At 37.4% G+C, this 19,018-nt stretch overlaps 1 protein-coding gene and 1 pseudogene across 8 annotated transcripts in view; both read right to left on the bottom strand.

Moving 5' to 3' along the window:
- Kiaa1328 (KIAA1328 ortholog) overlaps nucleotides 1-19,018 on the bottom strand; it is a 434,847-nt gene that overhangs the window by 39,549 nt on the left and 376,280 nt on the right. For all 8 annotated transcript variants that reach the window (XM_004623599.2, XM_023714416.1, XM_023714438.1 and 5 more), the window contains one exon: nucleotides 14,046-14,227. In XM_004623599.2, coding sequence (XP_004623656.2) covers nucleotides 14,046-14,227 — 182 coding nt within the window. The remainder of the gene's footprint in view (nucleotides 1-14,045; nucleotides 14,228-19,018) is intronic.
- On the bottom strand, nucleotides 6,940-7,420 carry LOC101587349 (annotated as a pseudogene).

Genomic DNA, 19,018 nt, shown 5'->3' with positions numbered 1-19,018 from the left:
CCCTGTATCCCAGATTTTTAAGAATTATGCTCTCAAAAATAAACAAAACAGAAAAAGGAGAGCCACAAGGAAAGCCAACATTTTGGCCCTAGCCTTCTGAGGTCAATTAAGACTCAGGACATACGAGAACCTGTACTGTAACTCAGTTGTGTCCCAAAATTTCTGATCAAGGAGATTATGGGGCCAAAGAGGAAAGTGATCGATGATGTAGAGTGTGCCTAAGGAGAGTCACATGGAGAGAAAACATTCTCTCAGGCTTTCACAGAAAGCAAATTGACCAAGCAATGGCCATGACTCATCCACATGGCTGACACTGACAAAGATCCACAAACTGAGGTACAGGGTCTCAGGATAAATCCTGAGGGGATTTGACTGACCTTATCAGATACAAAAGCTACAATTCTTGCTACATAGGTTTTGCTATATCTTGGCCTTAACCATCCAGCAGAAAAGTATAAAAATGAAGTATAAGAAGTAAAGCCATATTGTTATGTTGAGCTTTGGGGGACTCAGGTCAAGAGCTTCTGACATTATCAGTCATGTGGAAGACCCAAAACTATTATGGACTACTGGATTATTTTGGAATACTCTGTTGAGTTCACACACCTATAATATTTAAATGATGGAACTAAACAAAAAAAGGGGATACAGATGAATGTCCATTTTATATCTGTGTATTCAAAATGGTTAGGATAGATATATAGCTATATTGTCTTAATTCAATGAATAGAGGAATTTGTTCTAAGAGTGTTTGTAAAAAGGATATCATGTCTGCATCTTGAACAACAAATAACCACTAGGAAGGCAGTATGCAATGTGTTAATTATTGAAGCTGTCCTACCAATTTGATTTGAAACTGTCTCATTGCTATTTGTTTCTCAATAAAATTATGGAAAAAAATAAACAAAAAATAAATAAAACAGTAACAAGTGTTTAAAGGGGTTACCTGTGGCTGAACTTAGAATACAGTCCAATAGACAAAATTGAGGTAGATACAAAAGTCTACTACCACTCTCACTGTCTGGGTAGAATTCTGGGTGATTAAGGGGGAAATTAAGATTTGAGATTGAGGAGAGGAGAAGAAATGCCTGGTAGTGAAGAATGTAAGTATCTTTCCAGTGCTGGATTAGTGAATTTTTCCACTGCTGGACACGAAACCCAGTATGCACAACCTACAGGAGAAAAGGTTTAATTTAGTTCATGGTTTGGAGATGATTTAGTCCACATTCAAGTGGCTTGAAGGCCAGGGCAGAAAGGCATGGTGAACAAAGCTACTTAGTTCACAATGGGCAAGGACCACCAGAGAGGAATAGGCAAAGGAGCAATTATAGTACTCAAAGCCATACCTTCATGATCTAGGCAGGACAGTGCTCTACTAATTTGCTAGATCTTCCTTAATCCAATGAAATAAGGCCACAGTTACTATCACAGAAGACTTGAATGTTTGTTTTACTTTCTGTCAGAAGTTGGCTGAGACAACAGTATGATAGGGGTGGGCTTTTTGTCTGCCTATCTTTTTTTTTTTTTCTTTTCTTTGAGATAGGCTCTCACAGTGTAGCTCAGGCTGATCTTGAACTCATTAAATATGCTAAGCTGGTCTTAAACTCATGGCAATCCTCTTGCCTCTACCTCCCAAGTGCTCTGATTATAGGCAGGTGCCACCACTGTGCCTAGTGATGAGGGCAACCTACAAAAGGGAATTTTATTTTTTTGGGTTTTGAGACAGGGTCTTGATAGATAGTTTAGGCTGGCCACCAACTCATGGTGAACCTCCTGCCTCAGCCTCCCAAATACTGGCATTACAGGAATGTTCCACCAAACCTATTAAGGAATTTTAATAGACTCCAAGGACCTTAATAACTTATGGATATATTTCAGGTATGTGCGAATCCTCCAGTAGGTACAATAATATGAACAATAATTTTTTTTGTGTCCATTCATTTTTTGAGAAAAGAGACCATAGTTTTTATCAAAATTTGAAAGGCTATAGAACCCCAAAAGTGTTATGAATGTTTACTCTAAGGCATAGCTTAAGCTCAAGTAAAGCTATATATCAGCTTTTAATTATATCTGTTCCATCGGTAAACTTTGATTTAGAATTAAGTATACTAGAGATTATGTAGAATTATTTTCCTGGAACTATATGTTCTTGTATATGTATACACACACACAAAAGCAACATATAGTTAAAAAGTGAAGGGCTAAAAATACTATACATTAGACTGATCAACTTCATATATACATGTATATGTTTATGCATATATGAATACATATATACTTATAGAGTAAACATGCACATATATTTTTGCATACAAGGATAAATTGAAAATAATGGATCAAATCCTATTTATATGTAGCTGGGTCTGTCTATCCATCTTTTGAAATCTCAGGACAAAATACTTTTTTATTAGAACTCAATGATTTGACAGGGCTGGCCAGATAGCTCAGTGGATTAAAGCACCTGCTTGCAAGAGTGCAGCGGCCAGGGTTCAATCCCCAGTGTGCTGTGCCAGCCCCACTCCTGGGGTGCGCCGAGATGGTGACTGAGACTGGGCGTGGTGGTGTGCACCTGTAATCCCAGTGCTTGGGAGACTGAAAACAGGAGAATCACTATGAGTCTGATCTATGTAGTGAGGCCATGTAGACCTTGTACTAAATACATAAAAAATTAAAATAAAATAACAAACACAATGATTAGAAATCTGTTTCTGGGCCCTTTGTTTTATTTTGTATTTTAAAAATGAACGGGCTAGATCATATTTTCAGTTTAGCTTGAAGAATACATTATAAAGAAAACGCCATTATATCTCCCTCCTTGATCAAGAAACAAAGCCCTGGCAGCACTGCCCACCTGATGCACTGATAGTGTGCATCCCATTATAACTCCCTCCCTGATCAAGAAACAAAGCCCTGGCAGCACCGCCCATCTGACACACTGCCAGTGTGCATCCCTACTCATAGCTCACCTCTCTCTCCTTGCCCAGAGGAGCCAGGCACTATTCTGATAAGTATGTTCATCCTGATATTTATGTACATACCTACTTTTTAGCATTGGGGACTGAACCCAAAGCCTTTATATTGAGGTACATCTCCAGCTACCAGTATTTTTATTATATTCTGACACAGTCTTGCTAAGTTGCACCTCTGAATTGCCTAGCCTGGGCTCAAACTTGCCAATTTTCTGTCTTCTCTCAGAGTACTGAGATTACAGAAATGCACCACCACTCCTGGATAACATCTATTACTTTTGCTTCTTCTGAATTTCATAAATATGGAAACCACACATATCTCAATCTAAATCTCTCTCCCTCCTCTACGCCGCCCCCAGGATTGACCACAGCATATTTTTAAAAAGTTTCTTTTTAAATCTGAGACAGGGTCTTGCTAACTTGCTCAATTCTTCAATATGTTTAATGATGGGGCTGTAATTTGTATATACTGCTGCCAGGTGGCTTGAACCAGTGGTGGTACATGCATGACTGTCCCATGTATGACTGTACCACTTCCACCACCAGTGGAACACGCTACCCAATGGGACACTCATGCATGTACCACCAATGGTTCAAGTTGGCAGGAATATGTTAAACTTGCAAGGATTATAGGTATGCACAACAGCACCCAGGTAAACATGAAGTCACTTTTGAGATTTCTTTTATTCAATACTCTGTCTCAAGAGTTTACCTGTGTTGACAACTTATGTAGCTGTAGTTCGTTTACTTTGCTGTATACTACTCCACTTTGTGGACTGATTTAAAAAAATCTATTCTGCTATTGATGGCTAGTCTAGTATAATGCTGGTTTGGAACTATTATGAAGAATGTTGCTGTGACAGAAGCTGCTAATTATTCACCCAAATGCACTTTTTCTTCTGCATCTCCCTAAGTACACAGCTGTACTTGTCTGTCCTCCTAGTAATTATGAATGGTCAGGTTGAAAATCAGCGGACACTGTGTATGCTACCAAGGTCACTACATAAAGACCCTCCACATGTAATCTTTCATGCTTTTCTCCCTTCTCACTGACCTGTTATAATGACGGGGTCAATAGTTTCCTTTATAGGGTCAGAAAACAAACACATTAGGCTTTCAGGCCATATGGCTGCTGTCATACCTATTCAGTTCTGCTGTTGTAGCATGAAAGTAGGCACAGACAATATGTAAATCGAAAGGCATAGCTGTGTTCCAACAAAACTGTATTTACAATAGGCAGTAGGCCAGATTTCCTCATGATGTAAGTCTGCTGACTTCGTGTTACTGCAATGTCCAAGATGACCTTGGAAGGCACATCAAATGTCAGACCCATCATTTGTTTAAGGAGAGTTACTGTCAAGTTGAATCCTCAAATTGGACTGTTACAGAAAGAAAAATATTTCTTGTTCTTTAAGCAATGATTTTTTTCCCCTGTCCATTTGTTACCATAGTTTAGCCTACTTATCTGATTAGAGCTGTAATGAACATATCTGCAACGGAATCATTCTGTGTATGAGATTCTCTTTTAATATATAAATTTAGAATTACTGAGATGCAGGGTAGTTATACATTTTTTAAAATAAATAATGCCAAACAACTTCCCAAACTGAATGCAAGAATTTACACTCTGACCAGCAGACAGCTATCACTAATGGTCTGTTTATTTTTACTTCATTGATCTATGCAGTATAATCAAGGAATACAGTTAATGTTTAGATTAAAATTTTTTTAAATTATTAGAGAACACATTGCCATTAGTCCCTGGCAACATACTCACTGTAACTTACAACAACACACTGTCTTACTTACTTTTTCTCTCATTGCTGAGACAAAATACCCAACATCCAAGATTTAAGGAAAAAAGGTTTATTTAGCTCACAGTTTGTAGCGGCTTCAGTCTATATTCAACTAGTGTTAAGGCAGTACAGCATGTCAGAAGGGTAACCACTCATGGTGGCAGAAGATATCAAAAGCAACAAGAACAAAAAGGGTAAACAAGCCTGTTTCTGCTCCCTTCATCTTATCCAGACTGCTGGGATTAGGGTGATGCCAATCTAATCAGTTGTCTGATCTAGCAATCATCCACCTTAATTCCAACACCCTTGATCCCAGCACTGAACTATGGATCAATCACAAACTCAAGATTTAGCCACCTCTGAAAAAGCCCCATCTAAAAGTTCACGAGGCCTTGGAGAGCATCTAAACACAAACAGTGTATACTCATTCCACAATTTTCTGCAATTTTCTGAAGCAGTTCTTGAAGTTCTCTTTCATGAATGTCTATTTATGGCTGCCTTGATGCCCTGAATCCGTTCAAAACATTCCTGGTAGTTTGTATCAAATAAAAACATTATTATGTGCCCTTATCCACTAGATCTGACATTAAAACTTCTGGATCTTCCTAAAGTCAAAATGACCATGAAAGGGAAATGTTTTGAATTAGTTCAGAATATTAAGGCAACCATGCCAGTGCAATAAACTTCAGAAAGTTTCAAGAGTAATGGGATTAGTGTTTCAAGAGAAAGGAATTAATCACAGTGTGTCTTTTATTATAACTAACAATAAAAATTTTTAAACATTTATCCTATTTGCTGATCGTAACAGATATAAAATTATTCTTATGAGGGTACCCCATTATACTAATTATAGTAGGTTTATGGTAAGCTTTGAAGTCAGAAGGTATAAGTCTTCTAATTTTATATCTCTTTTTCCAAGACTGTATTGGCTAATCAGGTACTTTTACAAATTTGTATGAATTTTAAGATTAGATTTTTCATTTCTACAAAACATGGCATTGGAATTTTGATAAGGGCTAAATCTTTAAGGTTGCTTTGTGAACTATTTCTCTCTTAATAATCAGTCTTCAAACCCATGAACACAGAATGTCTTCCCATTTATTTACATATTCTTTAACTTCTTTCAGAAATCACTGTATTTTTAGTATGTGAGTTTTGCACACTTAAATTTATTTCTTGGGTTTTCTTTTGCTTTGATGTTGTTGTAAGAGAAATTATTCCCTTAATAACATTTTTATGTGGTTCAATGTTAGTTATAGAAATACAAGTGATTTGTGTTGAATTTTATCCTGTAAACTAGCTGAATTCCTTCATTACCGCTAATAAGTTTTTGCTCATTCACTAGGATTTTCTATTTATCTATGCAACTTGTCAAGAGAAATAGTTTAACTTCTTTGTTTCCAACTTGGATGTACTTGGTTTTATTTCTTCTTTTGTCCTGGCTGCTTTGGCCAGACCTTCTAGTACAGTGTTGAATAGAATTAGCAATAGTAGAAACACTTGCTCCAAACTTAAGAGAAATTGTTTAGTCTTTCACTAGTTGAATATGATGTCAGCTATAAAACATACATATATTGTCTTTATAATGTTGAGAAAAATCTCTTCTAATTACTCATTTTTTAAATCATGAAACAATGTTTGATTTTACCACATGCTTTTTTTGCATCACATTCAATGGTCATGTGCTTTTGCTTTCTTTTCTATTAGTGTGTTGAATTATACTTATTTGATTTTTGTATGTTGAACCAACTTTGCATTCCTGAGCTAAATCCCTCTTTGCCATGATATGTTAATAAGATAGTCACAGTAGTTCATACAACGTATTGTTGTCTTCCTAACAGTTATTCAGAATACAAGCTATAGCATGATTTTTTTTTTCAGAGTTTAGAGGTTTATTTTCAGTTTGTGCAAGACTAAAGCTCAAAGCAAATTTAATTTTGCTTAAGGGAACATTGTAAAGTAACAATTCTTGGTATTACATGCCTGGTATGATCCATCTCAAGCCAGAGAGAATTACATTGTTGTGTCACTGTTCCAAGACACAAAGGTGAACAGCTAAAACATCTTAAAAATGCATTAAGCTTATGCAGTCTCAAACAAAACTTGGATTTTCTGTACATACTCCTGTCAGTGAAATTAATTCCTGTACACCACTTCTCCTACAAACTGACCTTCTATTTCCTTTTATTTGACCAAGATCGTCTGAGAGACCTAGAGAAGTATCAGGATGGCTTGTGATTTCTCTCCCTAGACAGTGGTCTCTCTCTTCTCCCATCTCTAAAAAGAGACCTCCAGCTGAGAGAAACTCCTTTGTGGTGATCTGTGGCAAGGTGGAAGACTCCTATGATAATCATCTTTAGGTCGACGACCCCAAGAAGAAGGGCCACGATTTCAACTTATCTTTTCACCATTGGATAGTTCCTCTCTGACATGGAAGCCGCATAATGTTCTTCCATCTAGCTCTCGGACAGCATCCGCTCCATCTCCGGGATCCTCAAATTCAATGAAAGCAAAGCCAAGAGGGTTTCTAGCAACCCACACACTCCACAGTGGTCCATCATAGCTGAAAGCCCATCCCAGCTCAGTCTTGATGCCATTGTTGCCAAGATTCTCTACATAAACCTTACAGACCAATGGGCAGGAATCACAATGCATCTTGAGATCCAGAGTTAGAAACGCGGAAGTTTAAAACCACATCCACCCAGTGGTTCTTCCTGCTCCCTTCTAACTCAGTTCCTCTACACACACTCAATTACCCAGCATCCACAAAATGGCCTAGGCATATCTTGATCAAACAATATTAGCACAAAACTTTTTTCAATGAACTAAGAAAAGATAGTTATAACTAGTTGTATCTTAATTCACTTTGTTACTATTTTGTTGAAAATATTTTCATTCATACTTATAGGAAATATTGGCATATAGCTTTATGTTTAGTCTTTGCCTGGCATTGGTATTACAGCCTTTTAAAATGAGTTAAGATATATACTTTTTCCTCTTCTATTTTATGGAAGAGTCTGAGAAATGTTAGGTTTTTTTTAGACTTGGTAGAATTCACTAGTGAAGCTCTCTATTCTGAAGATTGAAACTCTTTGTTATAGGTCCATTTACATGTTCATTTCATCTTGGTTGCCTTTTTGTCTGTTAATGCATCTATCCTTTTTAAAATCAAATTTCAATAATTTTATTGAGAAACAAATATTAATGAGATAGTTTCACAACTGATTACTGGCACATTTTCAATAATTAATACCTTGCATATTGTTGTCTTAGTGGTTATTCATTGTACAAGATGCAGACATGATATACTGTCTCAAACACTATATAACAAACCTCTCCATCCATTGAATTAAGAGAATAGAACTGTATTCTAAATATTTTGAGTATACAGATACAAAAGGATTGTTCATTTCTATCCCACTTTTTTGGTTAGTTTTGTCAGAGAAGGGCATTGCACTGTCATTTAAGTATTGTAGGTGCTTGGATTCAGCAGAATCTCACAATATAGTCCAGTAGTCCATAATTGTAGTGAGTTTTCCATAAGACTGGCAATGTCCAAAGTTGTTGACTTGAGCTTTTTACAGCTCAGCATATCAATGTGGCCTTACTTTTTATACTTCATTTTCATACTTTTCTGCTAGATGGTTAAGACCAAGATAAAGCAAGACCTATATAACAAGAAATGTAACTTTTGTATCTGATAAGGTCAGTAAAATCCCCTCAGGATTTAACCTGAAACCCTATAATGCATCTATTCTTTGCCTTGCTGCTAGTCTTTTTACCCAAAGTGACTGTGGTATATTCTTTTGGCTCTCAGTGCTTTAAAGGAATGTCCTAAATGTAGCTGCTTCTCTGTCCTGAGGCAGGCCAGTGGAGTCAGGCAAAATAAAAACATATCCTGTGTCAGCCATTTACAGTCTCCACACAGAGGTAAAAACAGACCCTTGATTTCCTGAAAATAAGGTCAACTCTGATTCGCCTAAAGCTTGAAGTCTTTCCTGGACTTTAGGCTGCCTTCTGGCCCAGAGCAGGGGCTTATGATGAGGTCAAGTTACAACTTCACAAAGCTCTTCCACCATCTTGAACAGGCCTTTCTTTTAGCTAAACATGCACTTAACTTCAGTAAATCTTTCACTATCTTCTGGAGTTCTTTTAAGGCTGATTCTAACAGCTTATGGCAGTTTTTCAATGTTTTGGGGGTTGGAGGGGGGGAGAAATGAGCATCTGGAGTTATTTACTCCACTATTTTAACTGACAAGCTCCTGACTCATTTAAGACATGAAAATACTTCTGGTATCAAAACCTGACAAATTCATTACACAAAAATAGACATTGTACCCCAATATCTCACAATTTTTATAATCACCAAACTAGCAAAAGAGAAAATACAAGATCATCTTAGTAGATTAATAAATTAATTTTATTAATTAATAAAAGATTTGATGACTCTCAGCATGCATTTATTCAAACTCTCAGAAAACTAGGAAGGACATTTCTCAACATGGTAAAGGGTTCTTTATGAAAAAACTCCAGCTAAAAATCCTATTTGATGTATGGACAACTGTGTGACCACCCTATGAGATCAGAAACAAGGCACAGAAGCCTGTAACATTTTTTTCTACAATGTAACAGGTGATCTAATTAGATCTGAGCAATATGCATAAACATTACAAAGAAAGTTGTTGTGGACTTAATTGTACCCCTACCTCTTATTTATGTGTTAAAGCCCTAACCCCCAATATTCTTTAGGAAGTCATTGTATTTGGAGATAGGGTACTTGAAAGAAGTAATTAAGACCCTACTCAACTGCTTTTTCTTTGACACTAGCAATCAATCACCATAGGGACTTTGAAGGGATAAGCATATATTTTGCTTAAGTCACTAAATCACTGCAGGCAGTAAGGTCAAAAGGTCTAACTGATTAGGTCCTTATTTTGGGGAAATGGGACAAGGGCATACAAAGAAAAATCAATGTATGTAATGTTATGTTAATTCATTTAACGCATATATAAGGAATAACCACCATGTGTTAAGCAATGTTTTAGGAGTGCAGGATACAATAGAGATCATATTCCCCTGAAAGAAGAGATAACGTATCTAATAAGTATGTAATCATATAGTATTTTAAGATATTTCTTTCCATTGTAGAGGATGGTAAATACAGACAACTAGTTCAAGTGACAATATTCCATAGTTAGCAATGTCGACTCTTAAAGAAATTCAACTCTTACATTCAAATTCTGTTTTCTTTTTAAGTAAACTTAGCAGGACAATTCACTCTGTATGTTTTGGCTTATTCACAGCTCCCTACTATGCTTATCTTCTGTGTGTTGTTGATGAAGGCATCAAGTTTAACAAATCGCTTATTTCACACTTGATCAGAAGTGATACATTATGGTACTTTTTCTCATGATCAAATATCTATTAGTGATGATTATGATGGTACTATCAAAGGAAACACAAATGAATGGTCCTAAGAAGCAAGAGAGGCTCACTTTCAGTTCAGAGACTAGTCCTCATTTCATTCAGTCTACAATAATCCCCTTCCAGTAAAATAATAAAAGTGTTGGTGGCCCATCAGAGGTACTCAACCAGTGACAGTTGCTATATCAGATTATATAACCTAAAAAAAAAGAAAACCTCAGAGACTAAATTCAGGGAATGATCAATACAACCAATTAAATCTAAATTACTTTAGGGTCGGTCTTTCTTGAAGATTTATAGGAATTTAGAGAGCCATGAAAGAGGAGTGAACAGAAGGTAGTCCCAAAAGTAGCAGTGTACTTTGGAATGGCTTTGCAGCCTGATTTAGTAAGGAACAATGGCGAGCTCCGAGGTCTAACATTTTACTTCTGGAACATGTGTGCTCAGTGTCTGCAGCCATTGCTAGTCCATCAGCGTACAGGGAAAATGCTCTCAGCTTCCTCTTAAAATAGGACATAGGTAATTGCTTAGGAAGGGGAGGTTCTAGGCTAGCTGGGAGAGAATGTCTTGCTGCTACATAACAGGAAAAAAGGATAGAAAATGGAGTGCCTTTAAAAAGTTCTTAAGCTAAGTATAGATTTTCCCAAGTAGTATTTCTCTGTTCCATCAAGCTCAATAAAAGCAAGTGGAATGTAATATCCTCAGCACTGATACATCAAGGTATATATTTTAAGTGCAATTCTGACAATGCTGAATTGTTTTTGTGATCACAAGGTTGTTTCTTGAGTCATGAGTCTGGCCTCCTTTACCTGTTTAACATCAATAAAGTTGGCAGAATGGTTAAGGAGGATACTAGAGGTAAAGGAGTGAGAGACTGGTAATAAAGATTAATGGCCCTGCAATAAATGTCCTACGTAGTACTTAATGATTAAAGGACAAGAACAAAGGAAACAAAGGATATAAAACAGAAAAAATGTATATTAAAAAATTCAGATATACTAAAGAGGGGAAAGCAATTAAGGAGATGTCAAACCAAGCAGTGTAACATGGGCAATTAGTGCTAGGTCACTGGCCTTATGATAAACAGGGCGTCAAAATCCACTGTAGCACATTTGGAAAGTTTATGTCTCCCATTTGGTTGGATGCCACAGCAAAGGCCAACGCAGTAACTTTGCCCTGCACAGTAATCTGCATATACCATCCCTGCAATAGGCGGAATAGCTTAAGAGGGCAACCTGAAATCTTCAATGACCAGGTGGACCATAATTTTGTTAATGGCTTCATATTAGAACATTGAAAAAAATACAAGATAGTCTTTTTTATTAACAGAATAAAAGTTAATAGTTCCTGTGGATACCTAAAAATAAAAACTATTTTAAAAATATGAAAAAGCTTTCTGTATTTTTTCCAGCAAAATGCAACAACCTTTCTTCTACTGAGAGATAGAAACTACTAAAAACAAAAAGTAAAACTATGAGTGAAAATTGTTCCTAAAAACTTTGCAGAACTGCAACAGCTTCTCTTTGTTAAGTTGATTGGTACAGCAACATTATAAAATGACTATTAGGATTCATTGTGCACAACAGAAAGTGCTGAAATGTCAGCAGACTGTACAGCAAAAAGTAATGGGTTCTGAACTCCTGTTAGTCAAAAATGATTTTGTTTCAAATTAGAAATTGATTTTTTTTGGACACAAGCCCTTTGCAGGCTTCTGGCTTCTATAGCTGGGCCCTGGAAAGATTAACCTCCACCACAGCAAGGCTGCTGGATGATACCGTTCTCAAAGTGCTTTTCTACTGCTGCTTTCTAATGTTGCTGTGGTCTTAACCAATAACACAAGTTATTTGTCCTTTTGCTATTACACTATATTTTTCTCATTTTGCCATTTTATTTTAGTGCTGACACACAACATCAATTTGTTGACAAGTTAACAGAAGACTGTGTTAAGCCTTGTGGTGTAATCACCAGACCAATTCTGGCTGGTTCTCCATTCTCCAAAGTAAAATGACTAAGAACAGGAAAAGCTGAAGTAAGAGTTTCCCATCTCTGAAACAGTACTGTAAGAGAAAGTAAACAAAATTCTTTCTCATATAGTAGGTCTGTTCAATTTCAATTTTATTTTTGGTAGGAAAGTCTAAGAAGCTTCTACGCTGTTCTAAAGTAATGAAGGTCTCTAGAACATTTGCTTTAAGTAAAAAACAAAAGCAAAACCAAACCATCCTTTGCTCTTACTTGAAATTGTAAGTCACCTTTCTGAAGTCTGAGTAGATTTCATATCTCACTTAACTAGGATAGGATTAAACAAATTCTAGATTAACTGTAATTAGAACAAAACCCATAACTAAACAAGATAGCAGGAGTGGAAAGGGAAGGATAGAGTCACTTGCAAGAACATCTCATAAAGGGCAGGAGAGATATCTCAGAGACATGACAAGCACCTACCTGGCAAGTACAAGGGCCTGAGTTTGATCCCTGGCCCCACATGCCCTGCAGCCTTGACCTCGGATGTGGGTACCAACAAACCAGGCATGGTGGTTCACACCAGTAATCCCAGCACTCAGGAGGTTGAGCCAGGAGGATCTCTGCGAGTTCAAGACCAGCCTGGTGACTACAAAAGTGAGCATAGGCCAGCCTGAATTGCATAATGAGACGGTCTCAAAAAAAAAATCTCATAAGGCACTGCCTTATTCTTAATCAATAAGAGCAGCTAAAGTTAGCTCTGTGTGGAAAAATAGTAGTCTGGCACAAAGCAGAGGTAAATAAAAGACACTGGTTAAAGAGGTATGAGCAGAAAGGTTCAGAGATCTTTTTGATCCTTTGTTTCCTATACAGCTCTTCCGTACTGTGAGACTCATTCCCTTCCAAAGTCCCTCTTTTAATTCTGATAGGAAAGATTATGGTGGTCTAGGGCCACCAAATTAGTAACTAGGAAACACAAACTTCCTACACTCAACATGTCAGTTATTTATAATAGATTTCTTTTAAAAATCTATCACATAAAATAGAAAGCATTACTGGCACTCTTAAAAGACTGCTAGTCAGTAATTGCTCCATATTTATGCATTTTTTAAAAAATTATTTATTTATTACATTTATTTATTGTGTGTGGCCAGCTCAGCCCACCAGGGGGCGCAACTGGCTGGCATGTGGTGCTGGGGATCAAACCGTGGTCCCTGTGCTTTGCCAAGCTTGTTTCAAGTAGGTGCTTTAGACCACTGAGCCATCTCTCCAGCCCCTGCATTTTGTTTTAACAACGACGTAGAGTTGTCCATGATCCCTTCGCCAGGTTTCCTCTTCCCTAAGCTTCTAGTTAATTGAGGAGTAACTGTTCTTAGGGTTTACTTTCCCAGGAGAGATTTATGTTCAACTTTTTTTCATCTTTACTCAATTTGGACATTAATTTTTGTCTACAACCATACTTACTTTACTGCTTGATTCTTTTTTCTATTTAATAAGAAAATTCTCTGAGATACCCTGTCTAAAAACAGTTTTTTTTTTTTTTTTTTTTTTTTGGTGGTACCAGGGATCAAATTTAGGACCTTGCGCTTGCCAGGCAAGCACTTATTTCACTGAGCTATCTTCTTGGCACTACTGCTTGATTCTTAAGAGTCCACTGCTTGTAAAAAGAGGAAGAAACTGGATAGAGCCTTCTTATCAGCATTCTAAGAGAAATGCAGGCACATTTCACTAATCTAGTAGATGTTCTGCTTGTGGCCTTTCAGGCAAAGTCAGTCCACAACCGTACATTCTGCTCAGCATTTGAAGAAATCATCTTGCATTCACTGACTAGCAGCCACTGGCAACCGCCAGCAATCACCTTCCCCAAGCATTTTGGTGCTACAGATGTTAAACTTACCTCTTGGCGGGTCACATGCTTCCTTTTGTTGACACATCCATTTGCCATTGTCTTCTATATGTGACTCAAAAGCAACTGTCTTTTTCTCCTTCCAATTTTCTCCACTATTAGGGACATCTTGGTGCTTTTTAAAGGATGATGAGGTTCTAGGCAGCCATCTATTACATTTTGACTTTAATAAACTGAAAGAGAAAAAGTGAATTAACTGTAGAGAGAACAGTAGGGGATACAGATTATAAAAAGATATTAAAATGCAATCAATGGAAATGTAACTCATGACAGTAAGAACTTATTTTTTTTTCTTAGAACTGCTTTTATTCTTACTTCTATTTTAATTAGAGTAACTTACAAAAGGTCTATTTTGTGTCCTGCCCCAACAATTTTACAGAAGCAATGGTCTTCATCGTCAGAAGGCTTACATTAAACTACAGAGTATGACTAAGAATTTGGATATCTAGAGAAATAAAAAGTATATACTAAAGTAAGATATACATATCTGAAAAGTATTCCAAGTGCTAAAAATTAACAGCAGGCACTAAAATATTATCCATGTACCTCAAAATACATTTTTATCTCTTATTTTCAAGTGTCTCAATATTTGTTAAGTATGTAAAGAACAGTGCAATAGTGTATGTGGAAGAGTAGTCACTCTCCTTACGTAACAATTATAAAATCAAGGCAAAATTAACTAAAAGACATTTACATCCCTCCACCCTGCCCACCCAATTTCTGCTGTGCTCTGGGGACCCCCAGATCCAGTCCTAGCCCAGGTGCAGTGAGTGTGGGAGAGCTTCCTGCTACCCTGCGCCGGCTGGACCTGCTGGTTCCAGCCCAGACACAGCATGGGTAAGACAATCTTCCACCCCTTTGGAACCCTTAGCACCACTCCACAGCACACCCCTACTCCCCCACTGAGTAAGAATATCTGCAGCATTCTGGGGACCCCCAGATCCAGTCCTAGCCCAGGCCCAGTGAGTGTGTGGGAGAGCTTCTTGTTATCCTGTGTCTGCCAGACCTGCCGGTCCCAGCCCAGGCACAGCGTAGGTGAGACAATCTTCCACCCCCTTGGGGCCCCCACACCACTCTGAAGCACCCCCACCCACATGCCCAGTGAGAATTTCTGCCCCGTTCTGGGGACCCCGAGATCCAGCCCTAGTCCAGGCCCGGTGAGTGTGTGGGAGAGTTCCTCTCCCTGCTACTCCACCTTGTACCCTCCAGACTCAGCTCAGGCCTGGCATATAGTACTGGGGGGAGACCCTGCAGCTGCAATCCCTGCAGCGAGTGTAGGGGACAAAGAAACCCAGCTAGTCCAGGAGCAGAACATCTTGCCAGAGGGGAACAACAGGGTCACTCCCAAGGGTGGCAGTAGGAAGGACTGAGCACAGCAGCCAGACCCAAGCCAGGCACAGCAGGATAAATCCAAACTTTGTAGATCTCCACCTGAATTTCAGTAAGTGCTAAGGTTATAACTACAACAAAGTTCAGAAGACAGTGCTACACAAGAATGACAATGAGAAGGAGCAAAATGCAATCTCAGAAGCCAAGCTCACCCATAAAAAGTGCAGAGGACACTAGCACAGAACAAACTGGGAATCACACAGCTGAAATCAATGAATCAACAGCTTCTGAAATAAAGAAACAACTACAGAAGGGTATAAAGGAACTCAGATTGGAAATGAAAAAAGAAATCCCTGAATTAATAGCATCTGCAGTAGAGAATCAAATGTAGAAACATATGGAAGATGTTTGCCCAGTGCCTGCCCAGAAAAAATGCAGATAACACTAGCTCAGCTGAAAAGTATGAATTAATAGCGTCGATAGTAAATAAGCAACAGCAGAAAGTCAAAGAGGAACTCAGAGCTGAATTCTTTTCTACTAGCTCAGCTCAAATGTATGAATTAATAGCATCGATAGTAAATAGGCAACAGCAGAAAGTTATAGAGGAACTCAGAGCGGAATTATTTTCTGAAATAAAAAAAGAATTCTTTGAACTCATAGCATCTGAAGTAAAGAATCAACTACAGAAACATAGGGACTAAACCAAATCTGAAGAAAACACTTCTGTAAAAGAATACCTGCTTCTAAAGAAGACATTGATTAAAAAAATAGAGATTAGAAAAATGACGGATTCCTTGAATGAACAATACATGAAAGAAACAGATCACATGAAGAAGAGTCAAAGAGATATAGAGGAACTTAAAATATCAATTACAAGCTTGCAAAATCATTTGAGTGAAAGTGAAGGCAGAGTTTCAGATCTTGAAGATGCTGGTGTAGCTAGTGAAAAGGTAAGAAAGGATCTCTTAAAAACAACGAGGATTTAGGAAAAATAATACATCACTTGCAAGATGATGCAAAAATAAACAATGTGAGACTAATTAGGTATCAATGAGAAAGAAGGAGTCAATACAGAGGACATTAAAAAAATGTGGGCAGAAGGAATAGCAGAAAACTTCACAAATATGAGGAAACAATCTGACATTCAGGTAACCGAAGCATACAGAACTCCAAGTAACCTTAACCCAATTAAAAACAAACTGAGATATATAACAGTCAAGATCCCAGAAATTCAGCACAAGAATAATATACTGAAAGTAGCTAGAGAAAAGAAGCAGATCATATTCAAAGGAAAACCCATCAGAATTACGGCCTACTTCTCTTCACAAATCATGAAGGAAAGAAGAGCATGGAGCAAAGTACTTCAAGTCCTCTATGAAAACAAATTTCAGCCTAGACTACTATATCCTGCAAAACTCTCTTTCAAGTTTGATGGAGAAGTGAAATACTTCCATGACAAAGAGCAACTAAAGAATTCCATGATGACAAAGCCAACCCTACACAAACTACTGAAAGATGTTCTAGAGAGGGACCAAAATGACCAGAACTCCGCGAATGAGACCAGATGCAACCAACTAAATAGGGCAAACAAACACAGGAGAAAAAGGAGTAAAGGACAACAGGTAAATAACATGTCAATTGCAAGTCAATACATCTCAATTATAACCATCAATGTAAATACACCCAATTCATCAATTAAGAGAAACAGACTGGCACAGTGGATTAGGAAACAAAATCCAACAATATGCTGTATACAAAAATACATTTAACTCATAAAGATATTCATAGGCTGAAAGTCAAAGGATGGAAAACAATACTACACGCCCCAGCACCTCAGAAAAAAGCAGGGGGAGCAATCTTATTCTCAGACAGTCTCACCTTCAAACCAAGAATGATCAAGCGAAATAAAGAAGGCCACTATATACTGGTTAGGGGAAAAATTCAAGAGGAAGAGATAATACTCATAAATATGTATGCACCAAACATGGGAGCACCCATCTATATAAAGCAAGTCTTAATGGACATGAAAAATCTAATATACAATACCACAACCTTAACAGGAGACCTTAACAACCCCTTATCTCCAAAAGATAGGTCAACCAGACAAAAACTTAGCAAAGAAATAACAGAACTGATCCAGAGCTTGAAACAAATGGACTTGGTGGACATATACAGAGTGTCCCACCCAAACATGGCGAATACACATTTTTCTGGGCTGCACATGGGTGATTTTTTAAATAGACCACATACTGGTCCATAGATCATGTTTAAGTATAAGCAAGAAAACAGAAATTATCCCATGAACATTATCTGACCACAGTGCAATGAAACTGGAAATAAATGACAAAAGAAACCAGAAAAGAACCCTAAATACATGGAAATTAAATGACACCCTACTCAGTAACCAATGGGTCAAAGATGAAATTAAACAAGAAATGCAACAATATCTACAATTCAATGAAAATTCAAGCAGAGTGTACTGCAACTTATGGGATGCAATGAAAGCAGTTCTCGGAGGGAAGTACATAGCTGTGAACTCAGACATTAGGAAAAAAGAACGGGAACAAATAAACATCCTAACGCTGCACTTTCAACAACTAGAAAAGAAAGAGAAAACCAAGCCCAGAGTCCAAAGATGGGAAGAAATCATAAAGATTAGAGCAGAAATTAATGCAATTGAGATGAAGAAAACAGTTCAAAGAATTAACGAAACAAAAAGCTGGTTCTTTGAAAGATTAAATAAAATTGATAAGCCCTTAGCTAACCTCATCAAAAAGAGGAAAGAAAAATTCAAATACAAGCAATAAGGAATGAAAAGGGGGTAATCACCTCAGACCCAGTGGAAATTCAGAAGATTATCAATAGTTACTTTGAGAATCTTTACTCTCACAGAATAGAAGACACAGAAGAAATTGACAGATTCCTAGAAAGGTACAAATTACCAGAGCTGAATTGACAAGATATAACCACTCTCAATAGCCCAATAATACCCAGTGAAATACGGGATGTAATTAAAAACCTATCGACAAAGAAAAGTTCAGGCCCGGAAGGATTCACAGCTGAATTCTACAAGAAATTTATAGAAGATGTAGTCCCTATACTCCTCAAACTGTTCAATGAAATTGAAAACAAAGCAATTCTCCCAAAATCATTCCTGGAGGCAAGTATTATACTGATTCCAAAACCAGGGAAAGACGCAACTAAGAAAGAGAACAACAGGCGATCTCCCTCATGAACATAGATTCAAAAATCCTCAATAAAATCGTAGCAAATAGAATACATCAAATCATCAGGAAGATCATACAACATAACCAGGTTGGATTCATGCCAGTGATGCAAGGATGGTTCAATATGTGAAAATCTATTAATGTAATACAATATATCCATATAGCAAAAACTAAAAATCACACGATCATCTCCATTGATGCAGAAAAGGCTTCTGACAAAGTCCAACACTCATTCATGTTCAAAATCCTACAGAAAATTGGAATAGGTGGTGTCTACTTCAATCTGGTAAAAGCCATTTATGAAAACCCAATGACTAATATAATTATAAATGGGGAAAAACTGAAATCTTTTACTCTTAGATCTGGTACAAGACAAGGATGTCCTCTATCACCACTCCTATTCAATAT

This window comes from Octodon degus, unplaced genomic scaffold (assembly GCF_000260255.1).
Source record: "Octodon degus isolate 3935 unplaced genomic scaffold, OctDeg1.0 scaffold00003, whole genome shotgun sequence".
In the NCBI taxonomy this organism is placed as follows: Eukaryota; Metazoa; Chordata; class Mammalia; order Rodentia; family Octodontidae; genus Octodon; species Octodon degus.
The sequence above is the reverse complement of the archived record's forward strand: the minus strand, read 5'-3'. Positions and strand labels throughout refer to the sequence as shown.